At 36.6% G+C, this 21,112-nt stretch overlaps 2 protein-coding genes and 1 pseudogene across 4 annotated transcripts; 1 reads left to right on the top strand and 2 right to left on the bottom strand.

The window, feature by feature from the left end:
• Nucleotides 1–140: 140 nt before the first annotated feature.
• LOC103933766 (G-type lectin S-receptor-like serine/threonine-protein kinase At1g67520) lies at nt 141–7,421 on the bottom strand. The gene is made up of 11 exons (XM_048573727.1): nt 7,116–7,421; nt 6,558–6,892; nt 5,791–5,844; nt 5,315–5,392; nt 3,587–4,987; nt 2,969–3,091; nt 2,653–2,861; nt 2,362–2,572; nt 2,021–2,255; nt 1,742–1,892; nt 141–1,119 (listed from the first exon to the last, which is right to left on the bottom strand). Exons 5-11 carry the CDS (start codon nt 4,809–4,811, stop codon nt 811–813), a joined length of 2,463 nt encoding a protein of 820 aa, XP_048429684.1. The 5' UTR covers nt 4,812–4,987; nt 5,315–5,392; nt 5,791–5,844; nt 6,558–6,892; nt 7,116–7,421; the 3' UTR covers nt 141–810.
• Nucleotides 7,422–8,655: 1,234 nt separating this feature from the next.
• On the bottom strand, nt 8,656–10,796 carry LOC125468089 (annotated as a pseudogene).
• A 3,365-nt stretch (nt 10,797–14,161) lies between these two features.
• On the top strand, nt 14,162–17,529 carry LOC103933743 (G-type lectin S-receptor-like serine/threonine-protein kinase CES101). Of its 3 annotated transcripts, none has more exons than XM_048574078.1 (7): nt 14,162–15,583; nt 15,679–15,789; nt 15,865–16,067; nt 16,157–16,367; nt 16,479–16,719; nt 16,834–16,975; nt 17,077–17,529. In XM_048574078.1, the coding sequence occupies exons 1-7, from the start codon at nt 14,371–14,373 to the stop codon at nt 17,383–17,385; spliced, it is 2,430 nt and encodes an 809-aa protein (XP_048430035.1). In that variant the 5' UTR covers nt 14,162–14,370; the 3' UTR covers nt 17,386–17,529. The 3 variants fall into 3 exon arrangements, with proteins under 3 accessions (XP_048430035.1, XP_048430034.1, XP_018499630.2); XM_048574077.1 differs by having other exon boundaries at nt 14,173–15,583; nt 16,834–16,984; XM_018644114.2 differs by having other exon boundaries at nt 14,192–15,583; nt 16,482–16,719; nt 16,834–16,984.
• Nucleotides 17,530–21,112: the final 3,583 nt, after the last annotated feature.

Below are 21,112 nucleotides of genomic sequence, written 5' to 3' on the forward strand. Positions count from 1 at the left end.
TTAAAGAGAGAAGCAAATACCTAGAGTACAAAACCTCAATCATACACACACACACACACACACACATATATATATATATATATATATGAACCCCAAAGGAAAACAAATGCTGGTCCAGTTCCACGATTGTAACTCTAGCCTAGGCCGCCAAATAAACTGCATCTGTCTTTTGAATCTCTCAGTATTCAACGTTCTCCTCATTAATATTTTTCCAACCAGGAAAACCCTAGTTGTCATCAATAGCACACCTTCTGTCTTATCAACTACCACAACCTATTGCTCCTCCTCTATGAGGGCCAATCGTTTCGAAAAGCTAGATACCATGTCCTCCATTGAAAACCAAACCAAACTAAATAGCCTTTTGCCCAAATTCCACACAAGCGCCGCCGCAACTCGCACCTCCGTAAAAACCATACAGCGAAACTATCCACACCAGAGAACTTGTAACCAAGAAACCCTTTATGCCGTCGTCGGAATAGAAATAGGAATTGTCGCCGAGCGACTGTTTTAATATTCTCTCCTAGGGAACCCTAGAGCCAATGAATACTAGTAGTTACGGACCGAATACTATTTTTTCTAATAAAAAATTCTAAATCCACTCCAACATTGTTATTCTTGAGACGTTTGTACATTGTATATCGCCATTAATTGCATATAAAACTTCGAAATTGCATAAAAGATTTATTACTGTATATGGTCTCGTACTTTTAAGAAGAAGGCTACCCATAAAATTACAGTTGCGTTTTCTTGCCATCCAAAAACAAGCTTTGTTGCAGTATTGGTAAGGCACAACAGATACAATCAATACCTTCAACGTCCAATGAATTCGGAAATGGACAACCCGTTTATATCCAGTGGTGGTCCCCTTCTATCTATATCAGCATTACCCACATTTCTCTCTGCGTAATAAAATGCTGGTTTTTTTGGTTCAGGTAACCGCATGCTTTCGTTTGTTAACATGAATATCAGCTCTGGCATGGTTGGCCGATCAGCTGCTTTTTCCTCCACACACAGTAGACCTACTTGGACGCATCTTAAAACTTGATGACTAATACATGTTTCAACTAGTGTTGGATCCATTAGTTCTTTCCCTCGATCTTCTTTCCATAACTCCCAGGCCTGGAGAAAAAAATTAAAATCATTGAATATCACACCTTAAAAAATGAAAAAATAACTTACATAAAGATTTCCGCACACTATTTTTCCCCTATTGCAGACCCCTGTTTTGTTTACTTTTTGTCCCTTCATTTTCTTTTGATTTGTTCAATCTGATGTTGAGAGTTGAAATGTGAGGAAGAGTTATCCCACATCAGCGAAGGACAAGATTTGCTATATGCTTATATGGTCTTGGGCTACTCTCCATATTGCTAATTGGTTTTATGGTAGAACCCTAATTTCATCATGATATTAAAGCAGATTGTCCCTCGTGTGAAAGCCCAAGGGCTACATGTGCTCACGCGTCGCTCACTTGTTATCCACGTGTAAGCTTGAAAAAAGGCTGCACGTGCAGGGGCATGTTGAGAGTTGAAATGTGATGAGGAAGACTTATCCCACATCAGTGAGAGACAAGATTTGTTATGTGCTTATGTGGTCATGGGCAACTCTCTGTATTGCCAATTGGTTTTATGATGGAATCTCAATTTCATCATCTGAAGGCTAGAAATAAATAAGGGTGTGACGGGAAGAAAAGGGGTGTGTAGAAAAAAAAAAAAAACTAACTCCAGTGATTTGTTTGGCATACATGTCCTACTAAGTTGAGCACACGATCTTCATTGCAGAAGCTGTTGTTTTTCCTACCACTGATAATTTCAAGCATTAACACTCCATAGCTGTAGACATCAGATTTTACAGAAAAGTGTCCTCCCATGACATATTCTGGAGGCATATAACCACTGTACCAAATGAGAAAAGAAAAACTTAAGTACATTATCTGTATATACGTACATTAATGCATGCTGCTCAACCAAAAGAAAAACAAGTGATGATACGAATGTATTCATATATGTTATTGTTTACTTACTGTGTCCCGACAATTCTCATCGTATTTGCTTGAAGCTCCTGAGTGAAAATCCTTGCCATACCAAAATCTGCAATTTTGGGGTTCATATTTTTGTCAAGTAGTATGTTACCCGCTTTCAAATCTCTATGAATCACTTTTGTTCTCGAGTATTTGTGCAAGTAAAGCATTCCTTGAGTGATTCCTTCAATTATATTGAAACGGCTTTTCCAATCTAGTTGCCGACGTCTGATGGAATCTGTCCAAGATAGGATTAAAGTTACGAGAGGATGTTATGAACTCCCAATGAAACTGAATAAATGAAATGAAGATCTAATATTAAACTAGCTAGTGTAATTCCCAACCAAATAAAAAGTAGTCCAAGCTTTTGTTTGGCATGTACTCGTATATTAACATCCTCTCGTGTTCGTGAATACAAAATCCAAACAGTCGAACAAGGTTGGTGTGTTGGAGTTCATAGATGAGTATCAATTCATTCTTAAACTCCTCTGTGCCTTGGCCTGAACATCTTGAAAGCCTCTTCACAGCTACTTCTTGTCCCGTCGTCAATTTTCCCTAAATTCATAATCCATAAACATGTCTCAGTAATTCCAAATACAAATATGATACTTTCTTGAGATTATTTAAAGCCTTACCCAATAAACAGGTCCAAAGCCCCCTTGTCCAAGCTTGTTTTCTTCAGAGAAGTTTCTTGTGGCTTCCAAGACCGATCCATAGGTAAATACGCTTAAATTAGGGTATCTCATATTTTCCTGATCATTTTGATTCCCAACAACATGACCTATAGGTCTCTTCGATTCCATGAAGTTAAGCAATTTTCTTCGAATAGTTGTCCAGTTCTTCCCTAATTGGATTAGCATGCGAGTTAAAATTTCAAATTAGGGACAACAATTGTGAGAGACGTGAAATTATGTACATCTAACAAGTTTACAGAAAGTTTAAAATGTTTACCTGCTGAAACCATATATATTCTTCTCAGGCGAAAGCCCAAGAAGCAGAACCCCATTACTAGTAATGCAGCGCCAATAGAAATGCCAATCCAGAACCATTTGTGTGCTGCATATAGTGATAGTATCAATTAATTTGTTATATATACGGGAAAGAACTGATAAAGAATATATACTTTAATATTGGCATATTGACCTGTTATGTAAAAAAGTCTAGATAATAACTATGATACAATCAAAATCGCTCGTGACTATATATTTTCAGCATAAAAACTTAAAAAACACTTTTACCACCCATAAGCACTTTATGGAGAAACACTTAACATGTGCTTCTATAGGAAAAGAACTTTTCAAGAAAGCACTCGAATTGTCTAGCTACTTAACTAACTAAATTCATGATGAATATTTATTTGAGTTTGTATCGTTCAATATAACCCAAATTCATTTTTTCGATATTCATCTTTTTGATATACATAAAGCTCATTTGATTTCCAGTTAGTTGATTTTTGTTATTTGTGTGCAGATTAATTGTCTCATAATTCTGTGAAGTGCTTGTAGGAGATATGACATGTAGTCCAAGTTCAATATTTAGTAAGATTAGTACATAGCTAGCTAGGCTTACCAATCTTTCCCACAGGTGGTGAATCCGGTGATTGTGGTAGTTGCGTTGCTGACGGCAAAACAAAACTAGTATTTGCAGTAAAGTCTTCAATGAATCCACAGTCCACGCTCCAAAATCGGCATCCTGCACCAGTAGTCGGATTACCAGATGGAAAGTCGAATCCAAGGCAGTCACAATCTTGCCAACAAGTAACCTTACAATCCTCACTACCACTACCAATCCAGTTGGGGGGTCTCGAAGTACTAGAGTTGATTACCTTGAAGTAACCCTTTTTCAGTTGAAAATCATCACCAGCTTCCCCAATACAACCACTTGGCCTGTCCCTCCTCACGCACCCTCCGATGACATTATAACCATCACAGGTCTGCGCTTCTATGATGGCAACTGATGCGCCAAACTCAAAAAGTGCCCCCCTGGTGAATAGCACCCATTCTGGCTCAGGATCACTAGGATCATTTCGACTAGTATAAGTGAGGTAGTCTTCATCTTGATTTGAAACAATGCTAAAATTGTACCTTTGCTTGGACACATCAGGGAAAATAAATTCAAATCTCCCATCTGCAAACACCCCGCTAGTCCAATACACAACATCATTTCGCTTTATATTCAGTTGGTGTCCATTGGTGTCCCAAAAAAGGCTGTAAGGCCCTGGTGGCATGGGGTTGTTTGCAGATCCCCATGATGAAAGAGACCAATAGAAGCCATTTCTACGATCAACACCCAATTTCATGCCCGGTAAAAATGTGTCCAATGGATAATCAAAACTTTGCCACCAAATACGGATCGTTGATCCGCTGGCGGAGTTCACTTCTTGTAGTACAAAATTGCCGGAATCCAAAAGGGTAGCCACAACACTAATACTAGTGTCATTAATATATGGAGCGGCTGAAAGGACAACAGGATCTCCATCTTGGCGGGTAATTTTCAACACGTTATTGAAGTCCAACGTAAGAAGTGGGGATGAAGTGGATGAAAAAGGTGTGTCTCGGTTGGCAATCCATGCCCTGTTTACTTTACTTCTAACACGCAGGATAGCAAGAAGAATGTTATCGGAACCACCAAGTTCAACAAACTTCATAGTGAACGATCCAGATGCCGAAAGTAGGGAGCCTGTGGAGTTGAGAGTGTCCCCTGGTTTCAGTGTGTCTATTGCATCATGACAAGTCCACAAGGATGCAAAACAAACCGAGATAATTGCGTACTTGATCACTGAACGTGCAGCCATGAATAGTGACCACAAGGCTACTTTAATTTGTTTGGATGATCTTGAAAAGTTGTAATGCGCTCGCACTCATCCGCTTCTTAGAAAGAAATGGATAGTTTCCGTGCAATGTTCATTGTTTTATTGTACAATACTAATGTTATATATCCAATATAGATGATGATGTCAAAGATGGCAACCTGAAAATGAAATTGAATCACATTTCCACATCAATTAGTATTTTGTTGCAATGTGCCACTTTTTTATTGGTATTTTGACGTCTGAAAATTCCTCACAAAATATTATACGAAGGTCAAGAAAATGCAACTTTTTTTTTATGAAAAAGTGGATGATTATATGCGGCACGCGTTGTGCCGAATTGTAACAAGGCCTGTAACTGTAATGTTTTAAGATATGTGTATTTGGGTTGGTAATCCAGCCATCAAGTGTGCAGCTTTTCTGAAACCGAAACTGAACTTCCTGTTCTCAGACCGTTAATTAATAACTCTAGTAATATGCAGATTTACCTGGTTAGAGTTGTCCCTGCCGTCTTGCAGCATGATGAGTACATAAGTCCAAATCTGATGGCATGAATTAAGTTGCGGCTGCAGCAATCAATGAAAAATGTGAAATACAAAGAAAATCGAAGCGGGCCGGAAAGAAGAAGCTTATCTTTTTGACATGTAGATTAAAAATATGAAGTTTTACTAATAATTCTCAAGCTGGAACCTGTATCTTCTTAAAAAAAAAATATTGGTGACAAATAATCTCCGAGGAAAAATTGGATACTAGATAACATCGATCCAAATTGAAAAATGATGTAGGAGTAGAAACCGAGGAAAATACATCTCGGCTAACTTGAAGGTGAGGAATATACTGTTCAGCTCACAGAAGGGCTGAGAGAAACAGATGAAGAAAGGGGTTGGAGGGAATTAATATGGATTATTTTTTGGCATTACTATTCTGCAAAATCAGCTTGTATATATGCAGTTTACTCAAATACCGAGGAAAACCAAGAGCCAGCTGGGACGAGGCCAAGTTGCAGGATTTTTGTCGCCTAACACGAAAAAATAGAATAAAGCAGCGTCAATGGAAGTGTGTCAATCTCTATGTTGTGCTTGTTTTATAGTTACATTGTTAACTGCCCTTGTCTTGCATTGAGCAACAAACAACTATAGCTTTAACCATATTAACATGTTAATGAGTAATAATTCAATAAAAATATAAAGGCTACAATTCGTTTGATGGTAGAAGTAAATGGTGAATTCTAAGAACGACTAATTACAAGAGGTGCCATATAGGTACATATTCTTCAGTAACCAATTATTTGATCTGGAGATAATTTGCACAAAACATAAATAATTATAAACCCTAACACGGCCACCACACATCACACCAATGGAACTAGAAGTCCCAACGCAGAATTGTCACAAAGATGATAGACACAACATACTTAGCACCGGAATTCGCACATAAAGCCATTGCAAACAGCGAGGCCACATAAGTACTAAGGTGAACTTAGATGAAATGTGGTGTTTAAATAGAAGAACTCTAATTAGTCAAAGGCTACGCTGGAAAAGGGCCATCTACTGGTAACTATAAATCAAGATTAATGCCCATAAATTGTCAATTACAAGAGCATTCAGTTTCCATGTCATCCAGGTATAGAAGATATTGAATTGCATTACCATGTCAATTAAAATTTTATTGCAATGTGCCACCTATAGGGTATAATTCCATCCGTTTTCGGTTCAAAAATTTGCACGTTACCTTTTGAATGGTATGTTGACGTCCGAAAAATAATCTTTATATGGTAGTTTTCGAGACTATCAACATTTTCCCCCTTCTGGTGCCGAATTGCAACAAGGCTTGTTATTGAAACTTCTCCGGATATGTGTATTTGGGTGGGCAATGCATCAAGTGCAGCTTTTTAGGAAACCGACTGAATTTCCCTTTTAGATAAATTTGTATTTATACATAGCTTGAGTAACCGAGATACACCTGGTTTGAGTGTGTCCCGGCCTGCTTTCAGCATAATTACACAGGTCCAAAGCTTCAGGCATGAAAATTGAGCAGCAGAATTAAGTTGAGACTTGAGGCTGCAGCTAGCCAGGATAAATGTGAAACACAAAGAAAATCAAAAAGTCAAGGGGAAACTTATCCATTTGACACGTAAATTAAATCTCTGGAATTTTACCCATCAAATTGTGAAGGTGTGCAAATAAAGAAAGAGGTGCACATATGGAGAAAAAAACGTGTGCGGATATTGTTTGGCCACTAAAAGAATGGCAAAAAATAAATTGAGCTATGTAGAAGCTGAGGAAATACCTTTCGCTTAACCTGAAACTGCAATGAGCTCACTGATACGGCTGAAAGAAAAAGAAGAGAAGGGTTGGAGGAAACCAATTCGAGAGGTTGAAACTTGTAAGTTGATTACGTGCGATTGGGTAGGCAGTGACCAGACCAACGATTTATAAACTCCAAAACCGAGGAGATTAATCCAAGAGCCGGCTGGGGAGGACGACAATGGCAATGAGCGGTCAACTACTCTTGGTCTTGGGTACCACGACCCCAGTGAAGAGAGTAAAGCAGCAGCGATGGAAGTGTGTCAATCTTTATGTTCTGCTTGTTTGTATCTACATTGTTAATTGCCCTTGTCTTCAAATGAGCAACAAGTAACTAGCTTTAGCCGTATTTATATTCCATTAAGTAATTCATTGAATTTTGGGAAATATTGTTACCTTTTTATACATCGATAGTAGGAGAGTGGTGAATTGAATTCAAGACTTCGGATACAAGATGAAACACTATCATCCTAATATATCTTTATATCATTGACAAGATACGACATAATGACGATGTGGCTATACCATCTAAGTTGTTCTTCTATGAAGGAGTAGCGTGAGAAACACGCTTAAAATATTGTGGACAGTAAAAGAAAAAAAAAAGACAAAATTATGGCTATCAATTGATATCATATTTACAAAACAATTTTAGGAAAGTTGCACAGACCACAGGGACCAATAACAACAGCTAGCCAAACGAAGGGTTTAATTTCACTAAACATACGCCTCAAAATTTATTGTGTTCTAACAAAATACCGGGTTAATATATTGGGTTGCGTTCTCCTAAAAAAACACTAGCAATTGTACACATTCTTGCAAGTGCTTATCAAAACTTTGAAAATAAAATTTACTGTTTCTGTACAACTATTTCTCACTAAAAGTTTATTTATTTGGGAGAAAATTGTGGAAGAGAAAATATAATAAACTGATGTGGTTACCTTGATGTAAGGCTCTAAAAACAAAAACCGTAAAATTATTTTATGTTTTATTTACTATAGTGCCCATAGTTTTTACTTTGGTTATTTTTCTTTAGTTTTGTTCACAGTGTTAATTTGGTATGAGATGTGTAATTTTTAGTAAACATGATCATTGATAGGAAACCTAAAAGATAGATAGCTCAAATTGTTAAAATACATTATGGATTGAGCCTCATAAAACGTGTGTAAAAAATTGTATAAAAAAAGTGATGCGGATTGCCCCCTATAAATAATATATACCGATTATCGACTTTTCTTAAAAAACAAAATTGCAGAAATTTGAAAAAGCACCACTTGAATATGAAACGTCGAAATTACATGCCGTATAAGATTTATCACAGTATTTGGTCTCTTATGAGAAAAAAGGAAAACCACCCATCGAATTACAGTTAAATTTTTCCTCAGAACAAGCTTTGTTGCAGTATTCATGAGGCACAAAATACATGACCAGTACCTTCTACATCCAACGAATTCGGAATTGGACAACCCGTTTATTGATACCAGTGGCGGTCACATTCTACCTATATCAGCAGTGGCCGCATTTGTCTATGCGTAATAAAATGCTGGTTTTTTTGGCTTAGGTAACTGCATGCTTTCGTTTGTTAACATGGATACAACCTTCGACATGTCTGGCCGATCGACTGCATTTTCCTCCACGCATAGTAGGCCGACTTGTATACATCTTAACAATTGACCTCTAACGGATGTTTCGACTAGTGTTGGATCCCTTAGTTCTTCCCCTTTACCTGCTTTCCATAACTCCCATGCCTGATGAAGCAAATATTAAAAATCCTTGATCAATATCGATCAAACTGTAAAAGATGATAAAAAAAACTTAAAAAATAATTCTATTTAGACACAAAATAGACACACTTGGACAAACCCTAAAAGAGGTTGACCTTACTCTTGTATATGTGACCCACATGTATTAGAAAGTGTTAATTTTGTGTACTAAATAACATTAATCAAATAACTGTAACAGCAGTGATTTGTTTGACATACATGTCCTAAGTTGAGCGCTCGATCTTCATTGGAGGAGCTATTGTATTTCCTACCGCTTATAATTTCAAGCAGTAACACTCCGTAGCTGTAGACATCAGACTTAACGGAGAAGTTTCCTCCCATGGCATACTCGGGGGACATATAACCACTGTAACGAATGTGAAAAGAGAATATGGTTAGTAAATCTCTGTATATGTAGATGCATGTTTCTCAATTGAAAGAAAAATGTGTGAAACGAATGCATGTGTGCATTGTTTAAATTCTCACTGTGTCCCGACAATCCTCTTAGTATTAGCTCCCAGTTCCTAAGTGAAAATCCTTGCCATACCAAAATCTGAAATTTTGGGGTTCATATGATCGTCAAGTAGTATATTACTGGCTTTCAAATCTCTATGAATCACTTTCTTCCTCGAGTATTTGTGCAAGTAAAGCATTCCTTGAGCGATTCCTTCAATTATTGTGAAGCGCTTTGTCCAATCTAGTTGCTGACCTCTGGTGGAATCTGTCCAACATAGGGAGTCAAGTGAGAATGTTTTAAACTTTATGCTGAACAAATGATGAAAGAATCATCAAGAGCTATCATTATATATAAAATAGTGTTAATTCCCCACCAAATAAAAAGGAGTCCAAGCCTTTGTTTGGCATGTACTCGTATATCAGCATCCTTTCCTCTTCATGAATGCAAAATCCAACGAGTTGAACAAGGTTTATATGTTGGAGTTGATAGATGAGTATTAATTCATTCTTAAAATCCTCTTTGCCTTGTTCAGAACACTTTGAAAGCTTCTTCACAGCTACTTCTTGTCCCGTCGCCAAATTTCCCTGAAATCATAAGCCACAATATTTTTCACTTAGCCCAAAAAGAAAAAAGAAACTGCGATATTTGTGTGACGGCCACTGAGGTTAATAGAAAACATGCACACTTTATATTGGGAAATGATTTCCACACTCTTCTCTCTCTCTTGGGTTGAATAAATCAAAATAGTAAGAGACAAAACAATGGAATGAGTGTAGAAGGAGAAAAACGAGATTATGAAAACTACTCCCCTATATTATTATTAAAATCTGACCTTATAAACTGTTCCAAAGCCCCCTTGTCCGACCTTGTTTGCTTCAGAGAAATCGCTTGTGGCAGCCAAGACCAATTCATAGGTAAATGCGCGTAACTCAGGGTTTAGCATAATTGCCTGATCTGAAGGTATCGTAGCTTTGATGAAGCTAGGCAATTTTCTTAGAATCTTTTTCCCCTTCTTGCCTATTTAAATTAGTAAAAGTAAAAATTTCAAACCAGGCAGAAAAAGTGTGAAATCCTGTCCAGCAAATGCAAACCACAAAAGTTGAACAAGGTTTGTATGTCGAAGTTTAGATATGAGTATCAATTTATTTTTAAGCGATCCAACGTTCTTTACACCAAACATCTTTGTCATCCACCACTTTGTTAATCATTTATTGTAGGTGAATTGTTAATGGTTTTGTAATTCACTAATCACTACTTTGTTAGTGATTTGTTGTAAGTAAATTGTTGGTGGTTTTGTCATCTACCACTTGTTTCTTCTTCTCTTATCAATGGGTGGGCGTCCATATGATTACTATTACATCAAGATTTTTTTTAGTCAAAATGGTCCATGAGATTGACATAATTCTTTACTTAGAAGTGGTGCCTGAATATGTTTACCATCAATCATTTTAGTCATTTGATGAACATTTTTGTTAAATAAGAACCAAAATAACAAAAATACTAGGGATGGGCACTTGGAACCGAAAACCGAGACTAAAACACAAATCAAATCGAACCGCACCGAACGGTTTGCGGTTTTAAAACGGTTTCGGTTTTGAAACCGAACCGCAACATAGAAAATGGTTTGGTATCGGTTTTGGCTTTTGAAAACCGCACCGAAACCGAACCACACCACAAATATTAATAAATATTTAATTAGATGTCCATATTAGGTTTCATGTTTTAATTGGTTGTTTGTTAGAATCTATACACTTAGTATGAACTCAACCATACTAGAATATCATCATTCATCACTTTCTTTCGATCATTAACTTGAAGGACCTTTGTTATTTTATACCATCACACACACACATATATGTACAGGGGTGGACTAATCTTGTTATTAAGAGTCGAACAATGATCTAATGAAGTCGACTCATTTGAAGCATGGTGTCACATATTCTAGTATGAAAGTTTCGCTCACATTTAATTCATTCAAATTTATTCAACTTGTTTTATGATAAACATTGTAAGGGACATCTTTTTGTTGCACAAACATGTTTTAACATCACAATTGCATGCAACATGCTAATTGTTTACATAACAAATGTCTTTTTCCTATTGCTATTGAGAAATGCTTATTAATATGTTAAATTGCAAATTGTACATTTTTTCTTAAAAACCAAACCGAAACCGTTTGAAACTGCACCAAACCAAACCGTGCCCACCCCTAAAAAATACTGTCATTTAACAAATAATGAGACAAAATAATTTGACAAAAATTGATAGTATTTTTGCCAATATATCCGTATTTAATAGATATTTTTCATGGAATGACAAAAATAATTTAGAATGAACAAACTTAGGACCACTTTTATTAGTTTCAAATCTTAAGAACCAAAGTCATAAGTTATGTCAATTTCAAAAACCATTTTAATTAGTTAAAAAGCCTTACAATAATTAAAGTTTTTTTTTTTTTTTTCTTTTCCCTCAATGATTTAATTTTGTCAAACATATTTTTTTATTGATATCATTAATCACGTGTACCTCGTTGTCCTTTTCTTTTTTTTCACTTATTCACTTTACCCAGAAGAGAACGAAAATTCTCGTCGACATCATCTTTTTTTGAGCTAAGAAACTTGATCTGTCTGCATTAAAAGAGAAAAAAAAAAAAGTAGAAAGAGAGAGCTAGGATGCTCTAGAAGGAACGGGGGAAAAGGGAAAAAAGAGGTGGATAGAAGGAAAAGGGGGAAGGAAATAAAAGGGGAGGACGGCCAATACAGAAAAAGGGGGAGAGACGGGACACTTGCACAGAGCCCCATATCGAAAGAAGGAGAGAAAACTAGGATTGGCACTGTCCTGCTCCTTCCCAAAGTTCCCAAATCGAATGCGAATCGCGTCGAAGAAGACCCATAGACTCAGCCATCACCGGCCATGGCTGCTATTTTTGCTCGGAAATTTCTAATTGAGTTGAGTTGAGCTCTACCACTGGCTACGTTGCTTTTAGAAGGATTGAGATCCACTTCATATTTGTGTTCGAGTTTGCGGATCACTCAATTTTACTTTTATTTTTCTCATTAGCTTAATCTACTGGTCTACTTCGTAAAAATAAAAAAAAATCGAACGATCTGGATCTTTTTCAGTACAACACAAACCACTTTTTGTAGAATTCAATAAATGCTATAAAAAGTGTTTTATATCATTTTCTCAAATGCTATAGTAGGCCATGCTATAGAAATCTCTACATGTAAATTGATGTTTGACCTCTTGAACTATAATTTCAGTTGAAATTGATTCCTAAAACTTTTTTTTTTTATTTTTTTTATAAACTAACCCCTTGAATTATTTAAAATTAGCCAATTAACCCCTTGTCATTAGATTGTGGAATTAATTCGATCAAATTCAAGGGCAAATTAGTCATTTCATCATCAATTGCTACTTGTCAGCTATAACCACCAATAAAATTTTTGACATATGGACACAGAATAATTCAAAAACATATAGCATAATGAGAAAACATAAAAATAAAAACCAAACATTTACATAACGGACCATCTCACATTGTTATTACACATTATTTTGTCTTCACATGTCATAATTTCATTGGTAGTTATAATTGAGAAGTAAGAATTGATGATGAAAACACTAAATTTCCTTTGAATTTGACGACATAGTGGGAAATCTACCGACAAGGTGTCAATTGGCTAATTTTTAATAGTTTAGGAGGTTAATTTACTGAAAAAATAGTTCAAGGGGCCAATTTGAACTGGAGTAATAGTTTAAAGCGTCAAATAACAATTTATTCAAGTTTTACACCTTCAATAGCATTTTTCAACTACCATAAAGGAATTGCTATGAAATGTTTTTCATAGCATTTTCATACAATTCTTAGCACTTGGCGACATATATAGGAAACGTCTATTACATTTATGACATACATCGTTATACGATCAAATATCACTTTGAAAACACTAACTAAACCAAGAACTGTTTCTTTTATTACAAATCACGTCATATCATCATTCAAACAATTACAACCATACGATATCTCAAATTTTTATATAAAGAGAATTGAACTAAACGAATATAACCATATACTCAAATATTCATATCAGCCCTTTTAACCATGCAACAGCTCCATTTTCATCTCGCGTAATAATATAAATCAAAAGTCATTCAATGATGAAAATACCTCAAATAGACCACACATAATCAACATAAACAGACATGTTTCGCTCAACGAAAGTTGAATTGAAAGGGAAACAACCAGAGCAAAACTCCAAGAGTTATTTACAACAAGAAGCAGAGATTGGAAATAAACATGCCACTAAGGTCACTCAACAAAAAAATACCAACTACGTAAAATCCTAATACATTATGACTTGTAACCAGAGATTGAAAATAGATACGCCAACATATGTATGAATTTAGAACAAGAACCAAGTTTGGGTGATTACATACCTCTGAAAATATGTTATTCGAATCTAGTTCGATCATCCAGTTAGAAAGACATAGCAAATCGGAGAGCAAAGAAAGGTAAACATTTGATTATTAATAACGATAATAAACGCCACTCACTAATATTCATCTCCAAGACCACCAGTTTCTCTTGCACAACAGTGCCTCTGCAAAAGAATCGAGTTTCTGCACTGTACAAACACAACAGTTTATTTCCCTTAAAGTTGATGCAGTCTTGTTTACTAACCAATTTAATTCCCATAAACAAGACAATACATATAGCTAAAATTAGCTAGTTTGTCAAACAACATATGTAGGTGCGTGAAACATGCGTAGCTCCAATCTTAAGAAACCTTACCCAAAGTTGTGTGCGTGTATGTTTCAGTGGTACAAAGGGGTCCTTCTGTCTTGTTCTACATCTATTTTGTTGATTGGTTATCTTTTTAAAAGTTTTGTCGGCCACTTGAACTTTAAAGTTTAAATCTCTTCGGACCTAATAATTTGCTTTATATTTAGGGCTTATCACTCAGTTACAACCAACAAAGTACAAAGGTTAGGCAGATAATATTTTTCTGTACTCATTCATGGCTAGCTGCAGAACTTGCTTGCTCATATTTTCAAGCTTAGTGGTGTGGACTTATTATTATACTGCTGCAAGTGCACAGGACACACCCAAACCAGGTGACACACTCATACCAGGTGACACACTCAAACCAGGTGAGTCTCTCAACTCCACAACTCATATATGTTCTGCAATGGGGACCTTCTGCTTAGGTTTCCTTGTATATGACGAATCGAATTCCAGCCAGTTGTGCATATGGGGACGTGATGCTAATAACCAAGGATGGATTGCTAGCCGAGACAAACCTGTTTTATACCCAACAGGAGTTCTTACCTTGGACAAGGACAAAACATTGAAAATTATGGACCAAGGCAGGACACGGTTGGAGCTTTACTCTGCCAGTATAGAAACTGCAAACACTAACACTAGTACTGTGGTGGCTACTCTACTGGATTCTGGCAATTTTATCCTACAAGAAGTGAACTCTCTGGATGGATCGAAAAATAGGGTTTTGTGGCAAAGTTTTGATCATCCAACAGACACTCTTTATCCAGGCATGGTATTAGGGGTTAACCATAGAAACGGGCATATTTTGTCACTTACTTCATGGTCAAGTGAGTACAATCCAAAGCCGGGGCCTTTCACCCTTGAATGGGACTACAAAATGCAAGAATTGCATATTAAGCACCGTGGGGTGGTTTACTGGACTAGTGGAGCCCCTACAAGTAAGAGATATAAGCTGCTGATGAAGAGGTATAATTTTAGCATTGTTTCGAACGAAAATGAAGACTACTTCACTTACCACTCTCTAAACCACACTTCTACATCACAATGGCTGTTAACCTCAAGTGGACGACTATACGATTTTGATGGAGTTGATATTGCAAGAACAGATAACTGTTATGGCTATAACACAGATGGAGGGTGCCAGAGATGGGCGGAGAAGCCAACTTGCAGACATGTTGGTGACATATTCGAGCTAAAAAGTGGTTTCTTTAGAAAAACCACCTCAAATTCAACCTTCCCGATTGACTCTAATACAAATCTAAGTATTAGTGACTGTAAAGATTCTTGTTGGAAAAATTGCGAGTGCCTTGGATTCAACTTTCTAAATGCAGATGATCAGTCTGGATGTCAATATTATACCGGAATAAACTGGGAGTTCATTCAAGACTTCAGTGGTGATACTACAGTGGGTTTTTATATGTTGAAAACAAAGTCACCTCGCAGTAATGGTAAATTTCAATGTGTCATACCTTCCTCACACACACACAAACACACACTAGTATATATGAAATTAAATGGAAGTACATTTACTAAATCAATGCAGATACAAAAAAGCGGATATTTATTGGCACTGGAATCACAGTTGCTACTCTACTACTAATGGTCCCCTGCATCGCCTGGTATGTACTACGAAGAAGAAAATTTGCACTTTCAGGTACACAAAGTTGTTCACGTCAATGAAATTTTTTGTCATGAATGTAAAATTCATTTTGTACCTTAATTTACATAGGTGAGAAAGAGACAAATATCATTGAGGAAGAATTGCTAGACTTCATGAAATCTGATCGACCTACTGATGCCAATGCACGTCAAAATGATGGAAATATGAGACATGATTTAAGTGTCTTTAGTTATGCATCTGTAATGGCTGCCACATGTAATTTCTCACAAGGAAACAAGCTTGGACAAGGGGGATTTGGTCCGGTTTATAAGGTAAGGTTTTAAATCATAGAGTGTTATTTCGTCCACTGATGCAAAAACTTAAAGCTAATCAGGTGAGTTGTTGTGCATCATTAATTCAGGGAAAATTGGTGACGGGACAAGAAGTAGCTGTTAAGAGGCTTTCAAAGTGTTCAGGGCAAGGAACGTTGGAGTTTAAGAATGAATTGATACTCATATATGAACTCCAACATAAAAACCTCGTCAAACTTTTTGGATTTTGCATTCATGGTGAAGAGAGGATGCTTATATACGAGTATATGCCAAACAAAAGTTTGGACTACTTTTTATTCGGTTGGTAACACTGGCTTTAATCCTACTGCTTGATTTATTTTTGTTTCGGATTTGTGTGATATGTCAAAAATACACAGATAATTATCAATCCACTAATTCTTCTATATACAGCAGATTCAACAAGAGTCACGCTACTTGATTGGAAGAAGCGTTTCAGTATAATTGAAGGAATTGCTCAAGGATTGCTTTACTTGCACAAGTACTCAAGAGTGACAGTAATTCATAGAGATTTAAAAGCAAGTAACATACTCCTTGACGAAAATATGAACCCCAAAATATCTGATTTTGGTATGGCAAGGATTTTCAAGCATAATGAACTAGAAGCAAATACTAATAGGGTTGTCGGAACATAGTAAGTAAACAATAAATTGGTCTTTCATCTCTTTCAGTTTGCTATATTATATAACATGGATTATTTATGTATGCAGAAGTACTAAAACAAGTGTCTTTTCCTATTTGGTAACAGTGGTTACATGTCTCCTGAGTACGCCATGGAGGGCCTCTTTTCCATAAAATCTGACGTTTATAGTTTTGGAGTGTTAATGCTTGAAATTGTAAGCGGCAGGAGAAACAATAGCTTCTACAATGCTGATCGCCTGCTTAATATAGTAGGATATGTATGTCATTCCAATCTTAATTGGGACGAAAAAATTTTGTTCGTGGTTTTGAGGTGTGTGATTCTAATTAAATACAATCCTGCATTTTTCAGGCATGGGAATTATGGAAGGAAGGCACAGTTCTAGAATTAATGGATCCAGCATTAGGTGATTCATGTATCAAAGATCAATTGTTAAGATGCGTTCATGTTGGTCTACTATGCGTGGAAGAAAATGCAGCTGATCGGCCTACCATGTCAGATGTCGTATCTATGTTGACAAATCAAAGCACACCGTTGCCATTGCCAGCAAAGCCAGCATTTTTTACAGGAAGAAATGTGGTTGAAGATGGTTCGAGGGGAAAAAAATCAAAATTTTTTTCATCAAATGAGATATCCAATTCCACAGCTGTGCCGCGATGAATTTACATCCTACTATGTTTACGGTTTGCCTGAATTTTTGCTTGCTTTTATATGTATGATGGAAGTACTCTAGTTGGAAAATTACTTTTTCCTCACAAACTAATGTACCTGTGGAAATATCAACTATAATAGCTGTTGGCATTATGTGCTCTCTGTTCTCTGCTGTAAAACGTTCAGTTATATATAAGAGCAAATGGATGAAGCAAGACGAACGATACTTTCATGTGTTAGAATCTACCTGATCAAGTTGTGCAGCAGCGGTAGCAGTTCCAGTTCATATAATTACTGTTGATGTGCCTCTGAGGAAACAGCTTAGTGAGTTAGCCACCTTCTTTCTCAGGCATAAGGTCTAAAATCAAAGCGTATTTTCTAGATCATGTAGTACGCCTATGGAAGCAAGTATACTGAGGAACACCAGGCATGTTAGTACTGAAGAAAGTTGGGTTCCACTATAAAATCAATTGGTAATACGAAGAGTAGCCCTACCTCTTATAAACTCAATGCAAAGTTTATCCTCCTATCAATATGGGACTCATTCTCCACAAGTACTGTACCTTCATCTTCCTACTATATTGGAGTCAAACATGCCATTTCTCTTGCTAAAACTTCTTATTCGTTTCCACTTATTATATTCAACTTTTATTTTTATTTTTTTTTTAAATCTTGACGGTACAAGAGATTTTATTGATAACTAGAAAATAAGTTACACCTAATAAGGACATAAACTTTACCTCTATGTTGAGGTCAAAAAAAAAAAAGGGGGGGGGGGGGGAAAAGAAGCCGTTCCTTAAATCAAGGAAAGTGGGAATGTGAGTGGCAAACAAATCAATGGTACAGATTATTTTAAAAAATCTACACCTTCCATTGTAAAATAAAAATAAACTTTAATTTTATAATGGGAAACAGTTCCTCCATTTCCCTAGACGTGCAAAAGAAGTTAGTGAAAACTACCCACTTTCACCACACTTTTCACCCCACGTTGCCTGTCAGACTCAAAGTTCTTCAAAGTCTATAAATAGGACGTAAAACACAGGTGAGACGGAGGGCAAAAAGCATTCAAAGGACAGGGAAAAAAAAAAAAAAAAAAGAGAAGAGACTCTGCAGAAATTAAGAAAGAAATCAAAGGGGTGAACTGCTGCAGAAATTCAGGGAGACAAAAGCAAACAGAGAAGAGGATACACATCAAAGGAAAGCAACAAAGCATTTAAAGGTACAAATCCATGATTTTAAATCTTTCTTTGTTTGGTTTCTCTCGCTTTGTAGGAAAAAAAAAGAAAACCTCTCCCATTCCCCAAAGCAAAAAAAAATGAATGTGGAGACTCTAAAGAAGCAACCCCAAATCCTTCCCCCGACTGCAATGCATCGCTTTCCTCTCCTAAGTCACGGCATCCATCACGGCGAGATTGCAAACCCTGCAAAAGAAAAGTAGAAAATGGAGATTGCAAAGTCTTTTGTGTCAGGAATTCGAAAGATAAGAAAAAAAGTGGAGATTGCAAACCCTGAAAAAGAAAAGTAGAAAATGGAAAATAGAGAAGGAAAAGAAGAAAACGTATTGTTCATCACATGGGTGTCAGCAAGCTTCAGTGGTGAAGTCAAAAAACAAAAAATGATGTTCTTCCTTCGTATTCCGCCAACTCCTATCTCTCATAGAGAGACGTATCGCAGCAAAACCCAAGCAACTCAAGTCATTTAAGAACTCTACTTCTGGAAAATCGAAGTCTTCTGGTTGAGATACGTGAAGAACGAAAGAAGGATGGGCAATTGCCTTTATTCCAACTTCAAGTATGTTTCTCTGCACAAAGAAGGAAAAGTACATACAACGAGTTTAAAAACTCTAAAACCATCTCCAACAATGGGCTAAATGCCAAATTTCCCCCCAAATTTCCCCCCCAAACCATCTCCAACCCATGCTAAAACATTGGGCTAAATGCCAAATATTAAAGTTGGGCCAAATACCCCCCAGATTTCCCCCCCCGCGACTGGACTCGCTAGCCCAAAGGCCAGTCTCGGCCCGCTCACTCGCGAACGCGCCCCACGCGGAGCGCTTGCATTCCGTCTCCGACAGGGTGGGCCCCGCTGTCAGCGGGTTGTCGGCCACCGAGATGAACTCCAACGGCTAGTTTTTCAATCCAACGGTTGCGTTTCAAGGACCGTTGGTTGATCCAACGGTCCAGATTCAAATTTGATTTTTTAAAATATGTTATTTTAAAATACATTGAATCCAACGGCTGAGATCAAATATAATCAAATCTAACGGTAAAAAAAAAAGATCTAACGGCCCAAATTTAAATCTAACGGTTAAAATAATTAAAAAAATATATTTAACTCAAAATTCACCCAAAAACTCTATAAATATCTATGTATTTGTTCAAACATCCACACAAAACTCAAATTTCTCTTACAATTCTTCCAATTTATCTTTCTACCATTTCTTTCCATTTCCAAATTGTTCAACATGGCAAGAGAGCATATTAGAGGTCGTAATTGGACTTGTGAGGAAGATGTTGCTCTATGCTTGGCATGGGTTTCTGTTAGCGAAGATGGTGCAGTTGGCACTAATCAAAATAAGAAGGTTTTGTGGGATAAAATCATTGCAAAGTTTCAAGAAAACTGCAATGGTAGCAGGCGGGATGGTGGTGGTGTTTATGATCGGTGGAAGACTATCAACAAAGCATGCACTTTATGGAAGGGAAGCTTGGAGAGAGCCGTGGTTGGCATGGCTAGTGGGAGGAGCGCCATAGAAATTGTGAGTTTTGTTCTTGATATTTTATTTGTCATGTACATAATATTATGTTGCAACTAATTATTTTTATGTATTTTTTTCATAGGGTGACAAAGCAATGGAAATTTACAAGACAAGAGTAACACCAAAAAATCAAGTTTTTAAGTAGCAACATGCTTGGGACATCCTCAAGGATTGTCCAAGGTGGGGAACCGATGCGGACCAACAATGGGGAAGATTATTTCAACGTGAAGCTGCACAGACAAATGCCGGAGATGAAGGTGTTGTTGAAGGTGTCGATGAAACGGCCCCATCTCCTTCTTTTGCAAGGCCCCCAGGAAGAGATAAGCAAAAGGAAGCAAAGAGAAAATGGAAGTCCCAAGATCTGATGAGTGGACACTTTGATACCGGAATGGCAAAATTGAACGAGACTCATAGCGCTCGCCAAGAAGAAGCGGCTCGAATTCGTTTGCAAATGAAGGAAATCTCGGATAGGGAGGAAAATAGGTTTGAAATTGAATTCATGATGAAGGACCTCAGCCAATACACTCCAGAGAGGAAGAAGTTCTTACGTGATAAGCAAAAGGAAATTATGCGAAAGTCTGCCTCAAGGAGTATGTTTCAAGATGATGAATCTTCTCAACCCTATATCCCAACATTTCAACGAAGTCCATCACCAAGTGAAGATAGTGGATATGATTGTTAAGTTTATGTAGTGTATGAATTATATGCTTTATTAATTATGTGCTTTATTAATTAAGTTTATTAATCATGTGCTTTATTAATTAAGTTGACGGCTTGCTTTGTGGGAAATTTAGTGATTTTTCAATATTTATCGGAATTTAAATTTTTTTAGATTAAAATGTTCATAAAATTAATTTACGATAGTCTACATATTTATTTTTTTAAAAAAAATTAATTTAACAAAAAAAATAGCATAAGTTCATTCTTTAATAATCCCGGGCTAAAATTTTAGGCCAGAACGGTTGGAGCAGAAAAGTTGTT

This window comes from the organism of the source record quoted next, unplaced genomic scaffold (genome assembly GCF_019419815.1).
Source record: "Pyrus x bretschneideri cultivar Hongxiangsu unplaced genomic scaffold, Pyrus_bretschneideri_v1 Contig7, whole genome shotgun sequence".
Taxonomy (NCBI): Eukaryota; Viridiplantae; Streptophyta; class Magnoliopsida; order Rosales; family Rosaceae; genus Pyrus; species Pyrus x bretschneideri.